The following is a 21574-nucleotide window of genomic DNA, read 5'->3' on the forward strand; positions in this document are numbered from 1 at the left end:
CTACATCAAACTTTGACACATCCATTTGTCTCACTCTTTGTGGTCCGAGAGAAAACCAAAAGAAGATATTGGCACGCCATGACTTATTGTATTTTGGTTTCTTAAGAGAACAAAATGCTCAATCTTCACCTGTTGTATTGTTTTAACGCACACATGTCAGGCCACCAGCAAAAATAATTTTGATGAAAATCCATCGTGACAGTTTCAAATGGGAGGGGAAAAATGGAAATACTGCAAAGCAAGATTGAACGATACGATGCTGACATCTTATACCTGCTGATCAATGGGATCAATAAAAATCAAGCTTGCGGACACATGGAAGATTCATCATCACTTGCAGTCACCGTTATTCTGTTAGTCTGTCGTCAGTGTATCATTTTACTCTAAATAATCACGAAAATAAAAAAAAAATGTAATTTGAAATAAAGCAAAATGCAGACATATTTTCAAAATCAAAACTTATACATGCACTTTTTAAATCATCGTTATATCTTGCGAGAGACTTAAATTTTCAGTTGTTCCTTGAAGAGTCCTGTTACTTTATACATTACGTCTTTCACATATTTTACGTCTTTATTTTTACATCTTCCCCATATTTTACGTGCAGTGATGGGATTGAGAAACATCTTGTTTTCTTCTCAATTCACTGCTCTAACTTATTGTGGATCCTGCCCCACACAAGAAAAGTGGGGTTGGATATTTGGGGTCAGAGCGTGGTGCCTGTTAGAGAGATAAGATTTCACTGGGGTCGAACGATTCGTCTGGCAAGCTTTCTAAAATGCACTTAACATATTATATAGTCGGAAGATGCTGAAAGCTGCGCTTTGCCACTTGGTCTCTCTGGCTATATGTATGCTGCTCCCTCTGGCCTAATTGATCGAACAGACCAGACAATCCCATATTGTCTGCACTCATTTCCAGTCAGTCTAGTTTAGGCACTGACAACTGGAGTCAGGTGGCTTTGGACAGAATAGACGTCTCTCCTAATTTCACCAGAAAGACAGACAGGCAGATACAGTATCGGCATTGAATTGACAGATACATCACTGGTTTAGGCACCACAAGATACTTTATTTCCCATCAGTGCTTCCCATTTTGTAGGAAGAAAACATATTTGTTAAAAAGGATTAGAAATCAATCTGAACAATTAATACAAAACTGCATTAGGCTGGGACTTTGGCCCAAAGAGAACAATACTTTTTAGTTTGAATCGCCATTAAATCAGACCCGAAAATCCTTGAGGAAGCTGTTACTCTTCAATGTGAATTTTCTCACTGTGGGCAGCGTTATGGTTTTATTGCCGTTTGAGTAGAGTTTGAGTCCCTAGAACCAAGAGTACTGGTATTCAATTTAATAGATCCCTCCATCCACTCTAGCTTGCTTTAAAGAATGTGTGCAGTGGTAAAATCTGTCAAGGTACCTAGTTCAACTTGGTTTAAAGACTTACTAAAGCACCGCGGGGACATTTATTTCCAAAAAAGCTTGAAAGAAACAAGGAGAACAAGAGATTTGTCTTCTGCCTAACTCCTCTACTGCTAAATATAATAAGGGAATTCTCAGAAGATATGTGAAATTGCTTGATTTTAGAACAAAATATGATATTTTTTGGGTGTGTGCTTTTGTTTATGTTCAGTATCGATTTTTACCTTTGCTTTAAATTAAATTCAAGTAGTACTGTTGAATATAACCATTGCACTTCAACTATTTCCTTCTTAAAGCCTCTCACGGTTTTTACAATTACATCATTTTTTCTTGTATAATTATTTCCTCTTAGGCTTTTCATACACTGACAGTGGAGTCTTTGGTTTCCTTCAGTGAATCTTTGAATCTCTGTCCTTATTTTGTCTGCCACCTCCCCGTCATCTTTTTTTCTTTGTTTTCATCCCATCTCTTGCCTTCTCTCTGACAGCCTCCTCTCAACAGTGAGTGGCAGGTAGTGAAAGCACAAAGCCGGTACGCTGTGAATTTGTTTGGATTGTCCTTTCAAAGCTGCGCTGAATTCAGGTGCGCACTGAAGATATATAATGAGCTGACCCTTAAACAATGATACACAGGACACACTGTGTCTATAAAGATACTATGTCGAATCGAAAGGTAAATGCTGATATGGTGTGATTTGAAAAGAGGGAAAGGTGCAATTGGAAAAATTGTAACAGGGTCAGTTACAGTGTTTGCTTTTCTTATAAAGGTCGGGTGTAGCACAGTCAAAAGAACAGTTTTGACTATAAATATTTTTTGTCCAATTAAATTGAAATTATTTAGGCTTTGGAGGAAATGAGCGAGACAATGAGAAAACAATGACATTTTCAAGACCTTAGGATGCTGAAGTTATCTTCATCATTGACTCTAGTGTTTGACTTCACTTGCGAGTTGATTTGAAGATCTACTGTACATAAACGCTTTTTAAAGGTCTGTTGCAGGGTACTGGTGCTACAGGAAGTAGTAGTCTCATATCAGGTTTTCTTATTTTTTTAAATGCCAACACCATTAACATTCACAAAAGGCCCCAAGGAACATTTTAAGATATATGGATACCTTTTTGTTTGGAATATACAAAAAAAGGACAACTCAACTTTTAATAAATGTTCTGTATTGCCTGCGTGTGTTTGTGCAGCATGCTTTCCTATACCTGGGAGGCCTGGTTTTATCTAAACTGTATAGTTGCACCCGTTCCTCAACTGTGTGTGTGTTGCACCACTGTGTGCAGCCATCACTTTGATCTCACATCAGTCAGAGGTTTCTGAGCACACATTGACATTCTTGCCTCTGCATCGCTGGCAAAAATAGATATGTAAAACAACGAGCTCTTCCTTCCCATTTTCCCACGCATATTTTCTCAAAGCTGGTGGTGGGCGGACTGTGGGCAGGGCGAAAGGTCTCTTGTCTGTATCCGTTCAGATGAGGAGACACTCAGTTGGAGTGGAAATGAATTGCGCATCAGCATTTATTCAGATGAGATTAAAAAAATGGTGACAAGAATCATGTTTTAACTAGTTGTGATTTTGCTGGAAGAATGAAATGAGTTGAATGAATGTTACGAGGGAGTTTTTTCAGCCTGGGACAGTTTACTGGTGATGAAGCCACATAAGGGGGTTGTGTGAGTATAAGTGAATAATTTTTGGGGAATGATAGGGTGAACAAACCACTTGGACCACTCACAATAGTCAAAAAAATAAAAATAAATAAATAAAATTAGCGGCATTACCGGTAACCTTTCATTTCTCAGTGACTCTCCATGCGGTGTTTTTATGTTTCAAAGTTATTTTCTGTCAAATGGCTGTCTGTTGTCGTACAAGAGCGGCTCCAACTACCGGAGACAAATTCCTTGTGTGTTTTTGACATCATTGGCAAATAAAGATGATTCAGATTTTATAAATGTTCTCTTATTTCTCCAGGTACTCTGGCTTTCTTGTCAAGGCAATTTTTTGGGGTGCCCCAAACACCCAACACGCCACCCCCGAAAAAAGCTGAAATGCCCAGCAAGCAAGCAACCCATTTTTTTTAAAACCACAATATAGTCCCCCAAAGCTATTATATATTTTTTATCCTTTCTAGATGATAATGTAGGCGTGAACACAGCACTAAATAGGATAATTATTTAATGTGATTATAATCAAGTGCGGGGCACGGTAGCCGACTGGTTAGAGCGTCTGCCTCACAGTTCTGAGGACTGGGGTTCAATCACCTGCCCGGCCTGTGTGGACTTTGCGTGTTCTCCCCGTGCCTGCGTGGGTTTTCTCCGGCACTACGGTTTCCTCCCACATCCCAAAAACATGCATGGTAGGTTAATTGACAACTCTAAATTGCCCGTAGGTGTGAATGTGAGTGCGAATGGTTGTTTGTTTATATGTGCCCTGCGATTGGCTGTCAACCAGTTCAGGGTGTACCCCGCCTCCTGCCCGATGATAGCTGGGAGAGGCTCCAGCACACCCGCGACCCTAGTGAGGAGAAGCGGCTCAGAAAATGGTGGGATGGATAATCAAGTGCACAACACAGACACAAGGTCTCAATCAAACATCTTCCCTGTCTAGGAAAGTCTCTATGCCACTGTTAACTATGAAAGAGGACCTTGGTGGCTTGCTTTTGCAGTCATACTACAAAGCCTTTTAACTACGTATTGTGAAGCTTCAAGGCCAATTAATATTGAGTGGAATAGTTTTGTAGGAATCAATAGCATCTTGATAGGTGGTCTTGCTCATTGCCCTCGGCTGGTGACACATACTCAGCAGCGTCTGGCCTTCAGGTTTCTTTTCTTGTCTGCATTGTCTCTGCATGAAACCAAGGCTCAGAAAAAGAGACACCCGTGGGACACGGTTCAAATAATAACAGTCTTTACTCAAGAGTCATACACAGGAGGGCTGCTGGGAGAAACAACCTAAAACGTAAAGGAACAGACAAGAAATCCCCCCCACACCCTCACCCCTCCCATAATGGAGAAAGAATCTCAGCTGGAGCCCAAAAGACATCTGTTTTTCTGTTTCTTCTCCTGTCTCATATCTGAGCACTGTGGCTATTTGCTTCAAGAGGGAATACTTAGTCTTTTTTTAACCAATTTGTCGTTGTATATTTATATTACTACAACAGCAATTGAGGTTTTGGGGCAGCTGTGGCTCATTTGGTGGAGCAGGTGTAATGAACAAAGAATCAGCGGTTTGAGTCCCAGCTCCAACTGTCCACTGTAGAAGATTCCTTGGTCAACATACTGAACCCTAACCTGCTCTCAGTGAGCTTGGCAGCGCCTTGCATAGCAGCAGCCGCCCATTGGTGTGTGAATGTGTGTGTGAATGGGTGAATGTGAGCCTCTGTAAAGTGCTTTGGGCACCGTGATGGTGTAGATAAAGCAATATATAAATGCACTCCATTTACCATTACCATTTTGAAGAAGATACAGAAACACTGGTTTAGTATCATGTGCACAAGCCTATCATTACTACATTGCAATAAACACAAGGGAGCGCAGATGCTTCAACAACCACTAAATATAAGTAAAATGATAAATGGGCTGCATCTAAAATGTTTCCTTTTAGAGGGAGGATTTATTACGTCATCAATCTAATATATCTTACATGACCTATAATACTTGACATAATTATAATGCTCGTGTTCCCATTGGGAATAATTTCCTGAGATTTAGCACCAAGATCAAAATAGAATTGGAGAGTAAAAATAATCAATTTGTCTTTGTCAATTATGTGTATTCATGTGGAATACAGTAGGTGCACACCAAAAAAGAAACACTTAATATCAGCTTGAAATATAAGTTCAACCTTAGCAGGCATTAAAGGGTCATACAGTATGAGCTCAACTATATCTTCAGTGCCCTTTGGAGGATGGCTGAGCCCTTGACCAACCAGGTGTCACTTTTGTGAGAACACTCTTGAGATCACCATGGCGATGACTGATGGCTGCTCTGGCTCCACCCTGCTGGCTAGCCATTTACGGTGATGGATGTAGGAATGAGAGGAGCACAGGGTCTTTTGGATTTCATTTGCTTGCCGCTGTTCACTTGCCATTATTGATTTAGAGGTGTACTGTAATAGGTAGTGGGACACCGCCTGTGTGTGTGCATGTGGGAACCTGTGTATGTATGTGCGTGCATTTGTGTGTGTGTGTGAGTTTGTTCTAAGGAGAAAGTGATGTATTGATAAGCAGTATCCCTAAGTGCCATATCATCATCACATTTATAGTAAGAGACAATCATTCCATTGCCATTATGGACGTTTAGTTCCTGCACTGCTGTGGGTCTGTTACCAGCCGACATCATATGCTGCCAATCAAAGCGGCTCTTCTCATTCCCTTTAAATCTGGTGTGCCAATTGTGCACTGAAAGTCTCAAAATAGAAGATCGCAGACAACCAAATTTTTTCCAAGAAGAAATTGATTTGCTCAAGTTCGGGAGGTTGAAATGCGCAAAGTATGTTTATGGGGAACTGCAAGCAGACCTCCACAGGCGGATGATGTAAAGTTGGCTTGTGAGTGGATTCACACCGTGAAGTGGGCACTTGGAAAACCACACCTCACCCCCGATCGTTTGTGTCTTAGGGGGTTAGTTCAAGAGACAGTAGTTCTAGTACACTCACCTATTTTTTTATTTCTGTGTGATTTTATAGATATGTGATCATTTTGGACTTTCTTGGAGTTGTCTGGTTTTGCGACAAAATGACATCAGAGACGTCTTGAAATACTTTTTCAATAAAAGTTACAGTAGCCTATCAATTGTTCATTCATTCATTTTCGTACCGCTTATCCTCACTAGGGTTGCGGGCGTGGCTATCTATCCCAGCTATCTTCAGGCGAGGTCACCAGCCAATCGCAGGGCACATATAAACAAACATCCATGTGCACTCAGATTCACACCTATGGACAATTTTGTGTCTTCAATTAACCTACAATGTATGTCTTTGTGATGCGGGAGGAAACCGGAGTACCTGGAGAAAACCCACGCAGTCACAGGGACAACATGCAAACTCCACACAGGCGAAGCTGGATTTGAACCCGGGTCTTTAGAACTGTGAGGCAGATGTGCTAACCAGTCACTCAACGTGCCGACAAGCCTATCAATTGCTTAATTTATATTAAGATAGAATACCTTGATTTTTTTTTTTTTTATTTCATTTTATTTGTTTAGCTTTAACCTGGAAACCAGAAATAAAACAACTTATTTTAGAAAATCCCTCAAAAATGGAAAATTCTGCTTTAGCATTTGAACTCTTCAGTAGAATTTCCTGGCATCGTGAATGAGACAGTTTTTTTCTTTATCACAGGCCATGCAGGAAACAAAGAACTACTTTACTGGAATTGCAAGTGATAGACTTTTTAGTTTGGCACACTTTTGGTGAAGCCTGTGACTTCGCACTTGTGTGTTTTGATAACATTTTAATTGTACGAGGGGAGTCATGTGCGCCTGCAGTCTTGCCGCTTTCTGTAGTGCATTTAACTTTACTGGGCTCAGACTCTATGTTTTTGAGACATCTCACTTTCGGTCCCTCTATGCCAAAGCCACAAATTGAATATATTGTACTGTTTTCTTGGGCCCCTGTCAGTCATGGACCCTTAGGATTGTTATCATCTAATTTATTAACAAACAACGATTTTGAAAGAACTGTAGGGATCCTCAACTATATTACACAATATTCTGTTCAGTCTTACATTTGCTTTGAACCTGAGTATTTTTTTATATTTTAACCTAAAATGCTTTACAATATTTTTCAACATGAAATACCATCTACTGAGACATCTGCTGTAATTATAATACAACAGAATTGTGGAAAACGGGAGCAAAATATCACTGTGAACATACGAGTCAATTGTGGAGGTTGTCTGCAGGCTTGCATACACGCACACACAACTCATTGTTTTTCTCATAAAGTCACAGAGCTGACATCAAGTTCCCCAAAGAGTGCTCACTCTTCATCCTTCTCCCTAAAACATATTACTGTACCAGTATGTGTGGGTGGGTGTTTCCCTGGTTGTGCATTCTAAAGGTGAAAGACTTGCGTTGAATAAAGATATCTCAATCGCAGTGACTGTAACAACACAGACACACACACACACATATACACTAATGGGTAGATGTGAATGGCAAAGACCAAGACTGAGAGTAGAAAGCTTCAGGTTGACATGTGTTATGGGAATACAGGGATGAGATAGAGGAGAGAAACTGATGGATTAGAAATCAAAACTATGTACCAAGACAAACCCAACGCACGGTGTGTGAAATTAGATATAATTTTATATGGTGAGGTAACTCTAATATGTTTAGGTATATATCTTTAATATGCCATCATTCTGCTCTTGTATGACCAAAGAACATTTGCGTAACTCTGGGATGATTTTACCCCCACAAAGCCCAAATTACATTTGTTTCAATAACAAAAGCAGAGGATGCCCTTTCGCATGTGGCATGGTGAAAATACAGGGCACCCTCCAGTTTATTACTATCCCAATGGATTGTACACCTATACTGTATACAAGCACAGTCTGAGGGTGGATTCAAAAATCAAGAGAGCTTGACCTTCAAGTCCCACATTGTAAAACTGATAGCAAAAAGCAGCTAAACCTAAATTTACTTCTGTAATGCAATAACATTGCTATATTAACTCACATCCTTGGTATGCCATTAAGCCTTGGTGTGGAATGCTGTTGAAATCCAAGGTCATACATTTGTGTTTATAGTCGTTTGTGTGTCATGTATGAGGAGAACTTAACATTCACCTCACCATGTCGTAATCCTTGCATTGCAGCAACCAAAGTATAGTTGGTAGAGAAAGTGCTCTAACCAGGAATAAGAAACTCACATTTTCATCTTTTTTACACGATTATGACTAGACTTCAATGTATATTGTACTGTATAGTAATGTGAATTCATGTTCTGAAGCTTTTAAGGACCTACCCATTAGCTAAGGCTTTTTACAAGAACTTTTATGTTCAGTAACTGTCGGATGAAAAGAGGGTAAAGGGGGGAGAAAACCGTACTGCCAAACAAATTACTATTTTACTTTTATTAAAGACTGCTGTCTACTGATAAGTGACTTGAGTTTTTATAAGATAATAGATGATATCCTCAATCACCATCTGACACAGCCGTGATGCACTATAATAAACTTTTCTAAGGGAGAGTCACTAAGGAGTCCGTCTGACATTGTTGCATTGCTTTTTGGTTTGGGGGGAGGGGTTCGCTGGCTGCCTCAGTTGTCCTTCAGCAACCACTGGAGAACACAATGTTTTATTTCCACACTTAGCATAGTTATTGTCATGACAAGGAGCTGCATTGATTTGAAAATATTTGACAAAGTGAAAACGTGAATTGTTGCTCAGGTGACCGAGAGGATCATCTGCCTTGTATTTTATGTCATGTGACATCCATCCATCCATTTTCTGAGCCGCTTATCCTCACAAGGGTCGCGGGAGTCCAAACAACCATTTGCACTCACATTCACACCTACGGGCAATTTAGAGTCATCAATTAACCTACCACGCATGTTTTTGTGCCCGGAGAAAAGCCACGCAGGGACGGGGAGAACATGCAAACTCCACACAGGCGGGGCCGGGGATTGAACGGACCTCTGAACTGTGAGGCAGACGCTCGAACCAGTCATCCACCATGCCGCCTGTCATGTGACATTGTTTTTTTAAAAAAAATTTCAATTTAATAATTGGTGGAGAGACTCAGCAAAGCATAAAGAAAAATGGAAAACGATCACTAAAGGCCATCAATGTTATGGTGCGATCATGTATTAATCATAAAAGTTGTCATGTATTGAATGTTCTTGTACATTTATAGAACTGTATGTATCATAAGCTGTCAGCTTCTCTGTTTTTTAGTGTCTGTTCATAATCATGTTAAGCAGAGAACCTTATAAAAATTTGTTTTATTGGCTATAATATATTTCAAACTGGATTGTTGCAGGCAGTTTTGTTTGTAGAGGCTTTTGATTTGAGTTCCTTAACTGCACAGCACTACTTTGGGCTACTTGACACAAAACTACAGTTTATCTACATTCTGCACGTAATTTGGACTTAATCGTGCCTACAATAACATATATTTACAAGTTAACTAGCTGCTCATGACAAATAGTGTCATGGTCACCACCTCTTCCAACTCCTTCCCTGAGGTAGGGTTATTTGTTGGGCTATCGATCAGTGCAAACCAAAACAAGGAGACATTCCAACAGTTTCTTCCCTCTTGCCATTATATTGCTAGAGGACTCTGCATCATTTGCACAACTAATTGTATCAACATTACCAGAATACTGGTAACCTTTTCTTGCTAAGAGACTCTCCATAATGTGTTTTTATGTCTCAGTATTTTTTTCTCAAAATGGCTGTCTACTGTCGTACTAGAGTGGCTCCAACTATCCATCCATATTCTAAGCCGCTTCTCCTCACTCGGGTCGCGGGCGTGCTGGGGCCTATCCCAGCTATCATCGGGCAGGAGGCGGGGTACACCCTGAACTGGTTGCCAGCCAATCGCAGGGCACATACAAACAAACAACCATTCGCACTCGCATTCACACCTACGGGCAATCTAGAGTTGTCAATTAAACCCTAGTCCTCAGAACTGTGAGGCAGACGCTCTAACCAGTCGTCCACTGTGCCGCCTGGCTCCAACTACCAGAGACAAATTCCTTGTGTGTTTTTGACATACTTGGCAAATAAAGAGGATTCCATAGGGATTTTTTGGAAACTCCAGCGAAGCGAAGCAATAATAAAACCATGTTGTTTGATGATTGATCTAGGGATTATGAACAGCATTCGGTGGAATCCTCGCATCTCCAAAACCATCACTTTTTAGGAAACCCCAAAAATTGCATGTTTTTTGAGCCATTAGCATTGCATCATCACAGAGAGCAAGCCATTTTCAACACTTAAGATTGAGCAATAATTTGTAAAAATAGCAGACACACATGGTGACTGAACAATAGTATAGAATAGATTTTTTTTTTTAAATATGAAATTGACCAAATTTGGACTCGGGAAGTTTACACCCGACAGTGATGATATGCAAAGGCAAATACTACCTAATGATCTAAATTAGTGTCATCATCAGCTCATAGGACAACTTGTCAACGTTTTATCCCCACGTGACGTTAGGATGTTTTGCATTTAAACTCAAGTCATTTAAATTTGTTTTGTTTTTCTTTGTGTTTTTTCTTCAATCCCCAACCCTTTCATATCCTTGAAATAGTGGGATGCCATCACAGAGATGGACGAGCACAATCGGCCCATTCATACCTTTCAGGTGTGCAATGTGATGGAGCCCAACCAGAACAACTGGCTTCGATCCAACTGGATTTCTCGACAAGCAGCCCAAAAAATCTATGTGGAGCTTCGCTTCACCTTACGTGACTGCAACTCCATCCCTTGGGTGTCTGGCACGTGCAAGGAGACCTTCAACCTCTTCTATCATGAGACTGATGAGGCACACAGTGTAAAATTCAAACCTGCTCAGTACACCAAGATCGACACCATCGCCGCAGATGAGAGCTTTACTCAGATGGATCTTGGAGATCGCATTTTGAAGCTCAACACTGAGGTGCGCGAGGTGGGACCCATGACCAAGAATGGCTTCTATCTTGCATTCCAGGACATTGGGGCCTGCATTGCTCTGGTTTCAGTGAGAGTCTACTACAAGAAATGCCCATTCACTCTGAGAAACCTGGCCTCGTTTCCAGACACGGTGCCTCGGGTGGACTCATCCTCATTGGTGGAGGTGAGGGGGGCATGTATAGACCATGCGGAAGAAAGGGACACACCCAAGCTCTTCTGTGGCGCTGACGGTGACTGGTTAGTCCCCCTGGGAAGATGCGTCTGCAGTGTCGGGTATGAGGAGGTCGACGGCTCCTGCATTGGTAAGTTTATTAACCTTCTTGTCACACACAAAAAAAAAAAAAAAACACGAATTGCTGATCAAGAAAGCTCACAATATTTATATAAATATCTTTGAATTGTGGGATAGGCTACAGCACACCCGTGATCTTAATGAGGATAAGCGGTATAGAAAATGGATCAATGATGTGATAATTTATGCAGTATAGTATCATAACCTGGCCAGACACTCAATTTATTATACGAGGAATTAGTTATTTAGATGAATAGTTTGGATCAATGATGTAACCAAAGGGCTATACTGTATATCCATCCACTTAATACACTTTAAAGAAAGCTATCCGTGTCATTGGATATTTGTGTCTTTTCTTATATGGGTCAACAATTTTTCCTTATCTCCAGATTTCTTTTGTTTGTTTGTATTTCAGCTCTTGTCACTTAATTAATTAATTTCTTAATTTAATTTTCTTTCTTTATCTCTGGCACAAAAGAGACACATTCATCAAGGTCTACTGAGAGTTTTTCATCAGAATTACCAAAATTCCTAATTTCATGGCCAAGCATTATGATGCAGTGTAGTTGCATATCATTGCATATAACTACAACGGTATTCAGAACACAAACCTTTGCCATCCTGATTTGCATAAGTACCATAAGATAACCAATTTGTCCTAGGAGTGTACCAAAGCAACTAATTTCGCCATACCCTGGCTTGTATTATACAGTCCATTGTTTACATTGTTATAAGGGCCATCATCGAGTATAACATTTGTTGGGCTAAATTTAAAATAAATTACAAGCCAATAACACTAGAGATGCCCTTTGTGTTCATTTGTAAAATGTGTTTAACCAGATGTGCTTCTACAGTTCTTAATGATTAAACATGTGGCACTGGTTACAGTTTTCACAGAGCAGCATTGCTATCGACACATTGTTGGTTAAAAGTAGACTTTACGCCGATCTGATCAGTATCGGCTGATAATTAGCATTTTATGCTGATCGGCTTTCATGTGATAATTCGCCGATCCGATCAATGACGTCATCGATCGGCTCCGCACAAGACATTTAACCCCGCATCGCCATTGGGTATGAATCCAAAAGCTAATTTATATTTAGTCTTGTCACATTTCTTGTGCTGCAGTACTGTAACTATCTGACGGCTAATAAAGTTTTTTCAGTCTTCTCAGTGAAAAAATACGTCATTGGTGTGGGACTATTTTGCGGTGTCTCAGACAAACAACACGTAAGTTATTTGCAGTCAGTGTACAACTGAAGTACGTCGTGGGGAACGTCAATTAAATGCTTCAACACACCAAATTTGATTGGGCACCTGAAGAATGTACACGAGGAGGAGAATGCCGCGTTCAAGCAATGCAACGTGGGGGGGGGTTGGTTAAGGACAAGCCAAACCAACGCAAACTCTGGACAACACCTGTCTATATAGCCGGGACAGTGAGAAATTTAGAGTAAACATGTCATTAATAGTATTTATTAAAGTAATTTAATTGCAATAAAGTAATTTAATTACAGTAAGTTAGAACCCATTATTTCTGTCATGTTGTAATGTATATTTTAACTAAAGTTATGTCAGTGGCCAATCCTTGAATGCCCCCTAGAAGTCATTGATGTTTTAACTTTTGTCTGAAATGCAAGAAAATAAATTTGAAGATGCAGTACTCAGTATACAGTACACAAGTAAATACATTAAATGAACAAGTCATACAGTACACATGTATATACATGTCAATGTGTCATGTAAATAGACACATTGCTCCATCTTGTGATCGGATTGATGATCGGTTAACGGTTTTTTAAACTTGCTGATCGGTGATCAGCCCCAAAAATCCTAATCGTGTAAAGCCTAGTTAAAAGTGCTGTTAGATCTGGAAAATGTGCACATACATACAATAGCCAAGTGTCAAAATATGTTAAGTCCTAGTAAATTAAGACTCTATTGAGGGCAAAGCAGATGGTCTTCTGTTTGTGTTTGAGTTGTCTTTTTAAGCATGTTGTTTATTCTACAGATGATAATAACGTGGTATAGCTCCACCATCTGCTCCTTATTATTCCCAACTGCATGCATTGCTATGCGTTGACTTTTTTATATAAACACAATATTGTACTATAAAATCAAATACTTTTTTAAATTGCATGTTTGCAAAAAAATATTAAAACATCATGCTGTGACATCTACAGTAATGAGTAATGGCAACGTGATTAGATATCCAATGCCGATACATTAATTGGTGTGCCCTATACTATGCCTTCTATCCATCTTCTGTCCGTCAATGAGTAACACATTTGGGAATCTAAGTTAGCTGATGGCATTTTTCCACAAGCTCAGCAAGTGAATTGAAAGCCATGTTCATTGCTGTTCAAAACAATATTTGTCAATATTTTAAAGTTATGTTTGTAACCTTCTTTAAGTGCTATTTCTGCTTAAGGAGCAAAATTACAGGTTTGTGAATTAAAACTACTAATTAGGTAGTAATAAACTAATATTAATAATGATATGCATGATCCAGTCTGGTGAATAGTGCAATCCTAATGTCTATTTGTGAGCAGGCAAAACATTTCACTAGTTTGTAAGTATCATACTTCTAAATACACAGACTATTAAAACAATATGTTTCATAGTTGTATTGTTGTTTTTGTAGCAGTGCTTTATCAAAGTGTGTTCCCATTTGATGTAGGATAATGCCATTTACTAATTGCTAGGCTGCAATGGAGCAAGTAAATTAGTTGAAAAGGGCTGATAATTATTTCCTTCTTAAATGCTTGCCCATTATCAGCTAATCTCCACTCATCTAATTGAGGTTACAATAAGTAATGTAAATGTTCGACGTATACACATGTAATGTGCTTCGAGGATAATATTTTATTTACCATAATGCAATTTATTATGAAGCATTACTGCCCTCCATTAGGCCTTCCTTCATTGATTTCAACCCAGCACTGTAATGTGTTCATTTTCTCATTGTTTGATATTGCCGTGTTGAGACTGGATGTTCGTAGGTCCTTAAGGAAGACGTCACAGCAAGTTTTCAGTGGTGTGAAAACAATTATCCTGTGAAATGTCAATATTAATCGACTCAATCTTTGCTCAAATAAAGTATAGTCCAAAGGTCTTAGGCCACCACTAGCTGTTTTAAACAAGGCATTTTTACATTAAAAACCTACCCTGTGAACTATAGAGTACTTTCATGAATTAGCCTCATCAAGCATAAGATAACAGGACTGTTAGTACCGTATCAGTACTAACAGTGCCCTTTAAAAGTTTGCACATACTGTACATTCTCAGTACTAACGTGAGAAAATGTCTAAACTCTTGACCGGCACTGTACATTCAAAAGAGATTTGGACCCCCCTATTTACTGCATGTAGACAGTCGGGTAATTACATCACACATCGACCAAGATGTCAAACCTCCTGATGAGAAGTGTCATACGTGCACGTGGGCATGCACACACGCACACACACACTCTGGTAAATAGTGGCAGGAAGACACATCATATCATACACACAGATGTCAAAGCCACCTGCAGCAAAATGATCAACAACACAAAAAGAGTCCAAAATACTTGAGCATAAAACTTTCAGTAAAATGAGAACTACCGCTTAGGTATCATCATAGACATTCTAGCAAACAAACAAAGCATGTGGGTGTGGTGGGGAGCAAAAGAGATGGTTATTCACAGGTCACACTGCAGACACACACACACACACACACACTGTGACATTTTCCAAAGGAAACCTTAATTAGCAGTGAGGAAGAGAGAGGAGATGATGATTGTATATTATCAGGTAGCAGACAAACCAACCTCTTCATGCTGCGTAAACACACTCAGAGTTTTGCATTTATTTTCTTTATCCTGATGCGTTTATTTCCGCTCAGATATTCTCTGCCTGTCTATTCATTGCTTTCCAAACATTATTAAATGAGAATATTTGTCATCACATGAGCATATTTGTAAATTACCAGTCATTTAGTGGAGGTTTAGAAATTACCCTCCTACTTTCATGAATGCAAATCTTACAGTATGACAAGAATTTTAATGCAAAGCTTTTTGTTTGTTGTCTCTGCAGTGGCTGCATTAGCATTTGCTTCTGCGGTGATGACAAAGAGTGTAATTGAGAGCTCTTTGATTATGTATGCTGTATTTCCCCTGACTTGTCATTCAGCTTAGTGTACCAACTCGGGTACTCTGATGCAGCTTCAGTAATGGCCCATGTAAATAGTTGGAGCATCTCTGTCAAAGACGGGAGAGAGTACTGCCATTAAAAGACGACATTATGTCACTCTGGCTGTTTGCATTCAACAAAGCGTCATGAGTATTCTGATTATGTGTATGGTAACACTTTTAATAAATCAACAGTGCTAAAACAACAAATGTCATATGGCTAAATCATCTTTTCCGCAACAAGAATTATTTATTTTTCATTGCTAATGATAAAAATATTGTACAATTAAAAAGTAGACTGCACAAAATCATGGTCCTTTTGTATCTTGCCCTTCTGGTGTGTTTTGCCAAAGATGCATTTTGTCACAATATTCTCTTGCTATCTTGTAAATAGCTGGGAGCATCTCTGTCAAAGACTAGAGAGAGTACTGCCGTTAAAAGATGACATCGTTATGTACATTTAGATTGACATTTACAGTATGATCATGGTGTATTTACCTTTTGTACATGTGATGAAATCAAATACGTAGCGTTCACATTCTTGCAAATTCACAATTGCAATAGTGAAAAGACCTAAAAACGGCAGCCCCCAGAATTTTTAAAAATGTAAAATTTTTATTTTAGATTATACTTTAAAGATTTAAGCAAACAGCATCTAATAAAGACTAAATGAAGATTTAAAATACAACAGAAGGTTTTGACATCTTCGTTCCCCTTTAAGACACCCAATTCAATTTAGGTTTTAGTTTAGTTTCTTCCCATGTAGCCCTGTTCAGATATGCTGTAATGGCAATGTAAACAGAAAAGAAAATGCAATGCATACAATAACTTCAGATCCCAATCAGGCCTCATATGTAAACAAAATATGATACAGTATTTGCCAATAGGTGAAATGCAATCTTTGTGCAACGATAAATGTAAACCAGTGGTTAGGTGGGGTTATTCCACGTGTAATTATACAGATGATGGATTGATGCTATAGAGTTCGTGCATAAATCGTACAAGTAGGTGGAAACTAAAAAGAAATGCATGCCAACTGTGGTAATGAAAAGCCCACCCAGATGCTTTTTATTTAAGGTCTTGGAAAAGAGGATGTCTTTTAACCCCATATTTGGATCAATGAAACATCCACAAAAGAAGTGAGAGGGCAAAGTAAGATCACCTTTACCTAATAAAAAGCTTTGAATTCAAATGTATCAATAAAAAGATTTCACAGCACACCAAGTGCATAAATGCATAAATTGAGTATAATGGAAATGAGGTTGTTTTTCAACTTGATGTACTCATGACATCTAAGCACTAAACTGCTAAAAACAACTGCAATAATTTCTGGTAAGACACAATTTGTACAAAATGTACAAAAAGAAGCACCAGTCTATAACACCACTGCTAAATAAATATCTTTTCCAGGGCAGCTGTCCTGTATTCTGCCTTTGTTCTGCTCTAAAAGCCTATGCAAATTAGCTAGCTGCCATCATGCCACATAAATAGCATTTATTGTTGTAAGCAGTGTTCAAGTTTGGTACAAGGGAAGAAAACATTTTGTTTGACTAAAATCCAGCAATGTCATACAAAAGTATTCACTGGAATGTTTCTGAAGTGTGGCTTTAATAGCTCCACCTCTTTAATTCTGTATGATGCAATGTCCGTCAATCCAGTTTCTTTTGCATGCAAATTGGCAGCGTTTCTGTGATGTTGTGTTGTGCCACTGGCGGTTTCACAGTTTTAAGGAAAAAAAAAAAAAAAAAAAGATTGAGTAATGTGAGATTTGAACTAATCAGCCTCAGGTTCAAACAGAGGTCAGGTAAATTCTACTATATTTTAGGAGAAAAAAATACTGATTTTAATTAGAGCATTGAGTTTTAATTAGTCTTTTAAAGAAATTATATGTATCATAATGAATATTTGCAGGTTCTGCTGTTTTTCTTAACGTGATGACATCCAGATTTTGTAATTACTTCAATAGAATAATGTACATACTGTGTTGTTAAATTAATATCTGACGGTGTCAATCAATACTAATGATTATAATGTATACACTTTACAGAGTTCGGTTTCAATTACATAAATTCAGCTTTGTGGTGCTTTACCATCCAGTGTTTATCTTTAAATCAGTCACTTGATAAGCATTAGAGGCTCTCATGTTGTCGCTCTTGAAGCTGTAATTGAGAACAAATGTGAAGAGTATTTAATTGGGCTTGTCAAGCAGGGAGGCGGGTTTGTTGGGCACCTAGAGATCTCTTCATCTTTTTTCATTTTAATTGTTTAAAGAATAAATTATGTAAATTGCCGATTTTGAGAGTCCTAGTTGCGGCGTGAACTTTCTGTGACTTCTGCTTGGCTTATTTCTGCCTTCACTGAGAGTTACTTCAAAGCTGAAAAGTGATCAAAGACAGTGGGAAAAATATTCCCCAGCGTAGCAGCACCCTGCATACATACATTTATACAGCTTCTGCCTCTCTCGACATGGCATACTCTCTCACTCTCGAAACAAAAGCATGTGACACCTTCTGATGTTTTGCATTTTTTTTCTCTCCTCAAGGATAGTCCTGTCAGATGCTGCAACATTTCAACTGATTTCCATCTTCTCTGTTGCATGTGTGTGTGTGTGTGTGTGTGTGATCTATTTTAGAACATCAGCCAAAGGACTGAATTAGTCATTAAAGTATATGTGTATCTCATCGTGGCCCAGATAGAATATCATAGGCCTGAAATGAGGAGAAGACTTGTCATAAATGAAAGCCCACTTTGGGAGCTGAGACAGCTGCTACACTGATTAAAAATCAAGAGAAAAACAGGGGTTATTGGGGGGTCAGCATCACCGATGACTGGAATTTGTCTCCATGGTAGCTTGCTTAGCTCGCAGATATAACGTAGACTTGTATTCAGTAATTGAAGCGTTCATGAACATGTTTGCTCTGCCATGTAGAGATGAATGATTTATGGGCAGCCCTCATTAGTACGAGGTTAGCGATGGTGTATCAGAAGATGACTCAGTTACCTATCGGGTAAACTACGTCCTCATCTTATTTTTTTTACATTTCTTTTTAATTAAATTGTCATACCTTAACATTTGACAGTATACCACACTAATTGAAATGCAAGTAAATTATTGTTATACGTTATTTTTTTATTTTTATTTAATAATAATAATAATGCATTACTATTATTGATCATAATAAAAGTGGACCGTACAGTGCTATTTCTGGACTCCATTTAGGATGAAACAGCACTACATCAGCCAAAGGCTGCTTTTGACTTTTTTCTGGTTTTATACTGCCACAAAAAAATGTACTCAGCAGTGTTGAGCAAGTTACAAACAAAATGCATTTTACTAGTTAGCCTACTCCCATTTAAAATGAGTTACAGCACACGTCTCTGACTGAGTTACATTTACCAAAACAACTATGGAATTCTGAAATAAAATTGAACTATAATACACAGATGACTTTAACAAGATAATGACAACTACTTTCTCACAAAATCCAACATTTACTGGTTGTTTTTACAGGCACAGATAAAAGGTTGCTAAGAAAATGTCAGTTTGATACGCTTTTGCCATGGGCTACTTGCAAATAATCAAATATTTAGCATATATAACTAAGAACCTTTATGCACTCCTATAAATGTAAACTTGATTGTAATCTCTGCTGATATATGTAAAGATTAACTTGGAGACACACGGATTGACATCTTGACTGGTCCTGCTATAATGATTGACGTCTGTTTCGTCCAATATTGTAAGTATGGTACGGTAAAACGATGCAAAATCCAAAGTCAGTGAATTCACAGTGAAGCAGAACAATGCATACCAACGGATTTAATGGAATGCATATGTTTTTTGTTTTTTTTTGTGTTACATTTACTCCCAGCACTGGAACACAATTAATTGAAACCCTCAACACGTTCTTTCAGTTTCAGGGATTATTTAGTCATGTAAAATCAAGAACACCGTTTTGATTTTAAATACTATCCAACACAAGATTGCCAAAGGTTTGTCGTGACATGGTTATAACAGAGCTTGATTTCTAAGATTTTGACTAATACCTTAAGACACTTAAATAGTCAAAAGTCAGATGAGTGACTGCACCCTCAAAAGTCCAGCAGACTACAAAACTGTGGCATTTACTGTACATATATCATCTGCAATAGAGCTTTTTACTTTATGCCTCAAAGCTAAACAATATGTCCCCGTCGTCTCTTCACAAAATAAATAGCAAATTAAAATTTGGCAGTAGTGTTGCTAAAGCAAATTTTGATTGTTGACGTGATGGTTGGTTAAGGTCACAACACAACATACCAAATATTTCTTCCCTTGTTTGTATTTTAATATTAATAAGTCTATTTAAATGTGTTCCATTTGTTAAGAGCTTTGCAAACGAAAATGAGATTTGGCCTACATATAAGTAGAAGGCACTGGACTCTTCCTCACCCTATCCTTCCATATGTGCAGCAGAAGTGCAGGGATGGAGCAAATGACCCCGGGGCACAAAAGGCTTTAACTAGCAGTAGGTGTCTCAGTCCGTCGAAATGAAACTGCCAAGCTTGTTAGTCACACTGGTAGAATTGCGGGTGCACACTCGACACATATACAGACACACACATATACACACTGTGGATAGACTTAATCCAGCTATTGAAAGCAGCAAACAGCGATAGCAAAAGTGGGTCAGGTTTAGAGAAGACTGGTGGCAATCCGTTCCCCTTGGATTGGATTGAGGCCTGAACTTTGGCTGAACCCCGACAAGTAGAAACACACAAAGAAGCTCAGAATTTACGCGATGATATCTGTTTGAATTAATGCTAGCAGCTTTCTTGATCATGCAACAGTGTTGGTGTCAGACATAAGAAAAGGTTGGAGGTGTTAAAAGACAAACTGGAAAACGTTGAGCGACTGCATGGATCACATTCTACTTTCTAATGGAAATTACATGATGGTAGTGGCGTCCTGATGTCCGTTTACATCTCTAAAAGTTGGAATCTGCTTGCTTCACGCTTACCTCTGTCCTTTCAGGAAAAAAAAGTGAAAAAGCCAAATGAAAAAAGAAAACAGGCAGTTATTTTTTTGCTGCTGCCTTAAATGAGGTTTAGTGAGGTGTGCTAACTTCAAGCATGTTATGGTGATGTCACGCATTTGTGACAGTCTGATTATTGTCTGACTGAGTGTTTAATTACAGCATACTATATATTTGCCCCAAAATGTTGGTTTAACTCTATGGGTTCTATTTTCATGACTAGCGCTAATCCAGCACTGCCCTTGGCGTAACTCATCAAAGATAGACCCCATTTTGGTCATTTCATGGACCAGCGTACTCCCAGCGCATTTAAAAGTGGAACGTCTGCACTGTTGAGCTGGTGAAAACCGCTGACAACTTAAATATGGCCACAGACCTCATGTATCTAAACTCCCTTTAACAATCATTCATTTCCACCCTGAGGCCCGTACAGTAGATGCGTCCTGGCCAAAGCGTTGAATGATTTAAAAATATATATATAATAATGATGATAATAATAATTATGTGTTTGATGAATTGATTTCTAGAATGATTAAGAGGGTTGGATGCCCACTGTTGTAACAAGTCTGTCATCCACCACACACCTGAGGAGTGTGTCTGTCTGCCTACATCTGCCCCGATCAAATTCACCAAAATCGTGTTACTGCGCCAAAAATTTGACATGGTCCCAGTGGGCATAAATTTGGATAGACTTTCTGACACCAAACACTCACTCCGCCAAGCGCATCGACAAAGGCACACCCTTGCTGCACTGACATACCGGCTTGGTGCAGACTGCTCTGCGAAATTGGCAAACAGACGCAAGTGTGCAAAGCACGCAAATCAGTTTTTACGCTGTTGCGCAGCTATGAAAATACAGTCCCATATGTTTTGAGCTTCAAGGCATTTAAAAGTTGACGTTCCAGTGTATGAGGGGTTCGCTGCTCCTTTGTAGCAAATAAGTATCAGTCTGAAGTCATCTCCACATTAAACAAATGCATTAAATCTTTCTTTAAGTCTTGAACGTTGGCAGACACACTGCAATATTTATACTGTGTGCGTATGTCTTAT

The 21574-nt window shown here is 38.8% G+C and overlaps 2 protein-coding genes across 7 annotated transcripts in view; one reads left to right on the forward strand and one right to left on the reverse strand.

Moving 5' to 3' along the window:
- Nucleotides 1–21574, reverse strand: part of stx19 (syntaxin 19) — a 130075-nt gene that overhangs the window by 102041 nt on the left and 6460 nt on the right. The window lies entirely within an intron of this gene.
- The window catches only part of epha6 (eph receptor A6), a 141700-nt gene that overhangs the window by 18943 nt on the left and 101183 nt on the right, over nucleotides 1–21574 (forward strand). For all 6 annotated transcript variants that reach the window (XM_061791503.1, XM_061791509.1, XM_061791504.1 and 3 more), the window contains one exon: nucleotides 10688–11351. In XM_061791503.1, coding sequence (XP_061647487.1) covers nucleotides 10688–11351 — 664 coding nt within the window. The remainder of the gene's footprint in view (nucleotides 1–10687; nucleotides 11352–21574) is intronic.

This window comes from Phyllopteryx taeniolatus, chromosome 12 (assembly GCF_024500385.1).
Source record: "Phyllopteryx taeniolatus isolate TA_2022b chromosome 12, UOR_Ptae_1.2, whole genome shotgun sequence".
NCBI lineage: Eukaryota > Metazoa > Chordata > Actinopteri > Syngnathiformes > Syngnathidae > Phyllopteryx > Phyllopteryx taeniolatus.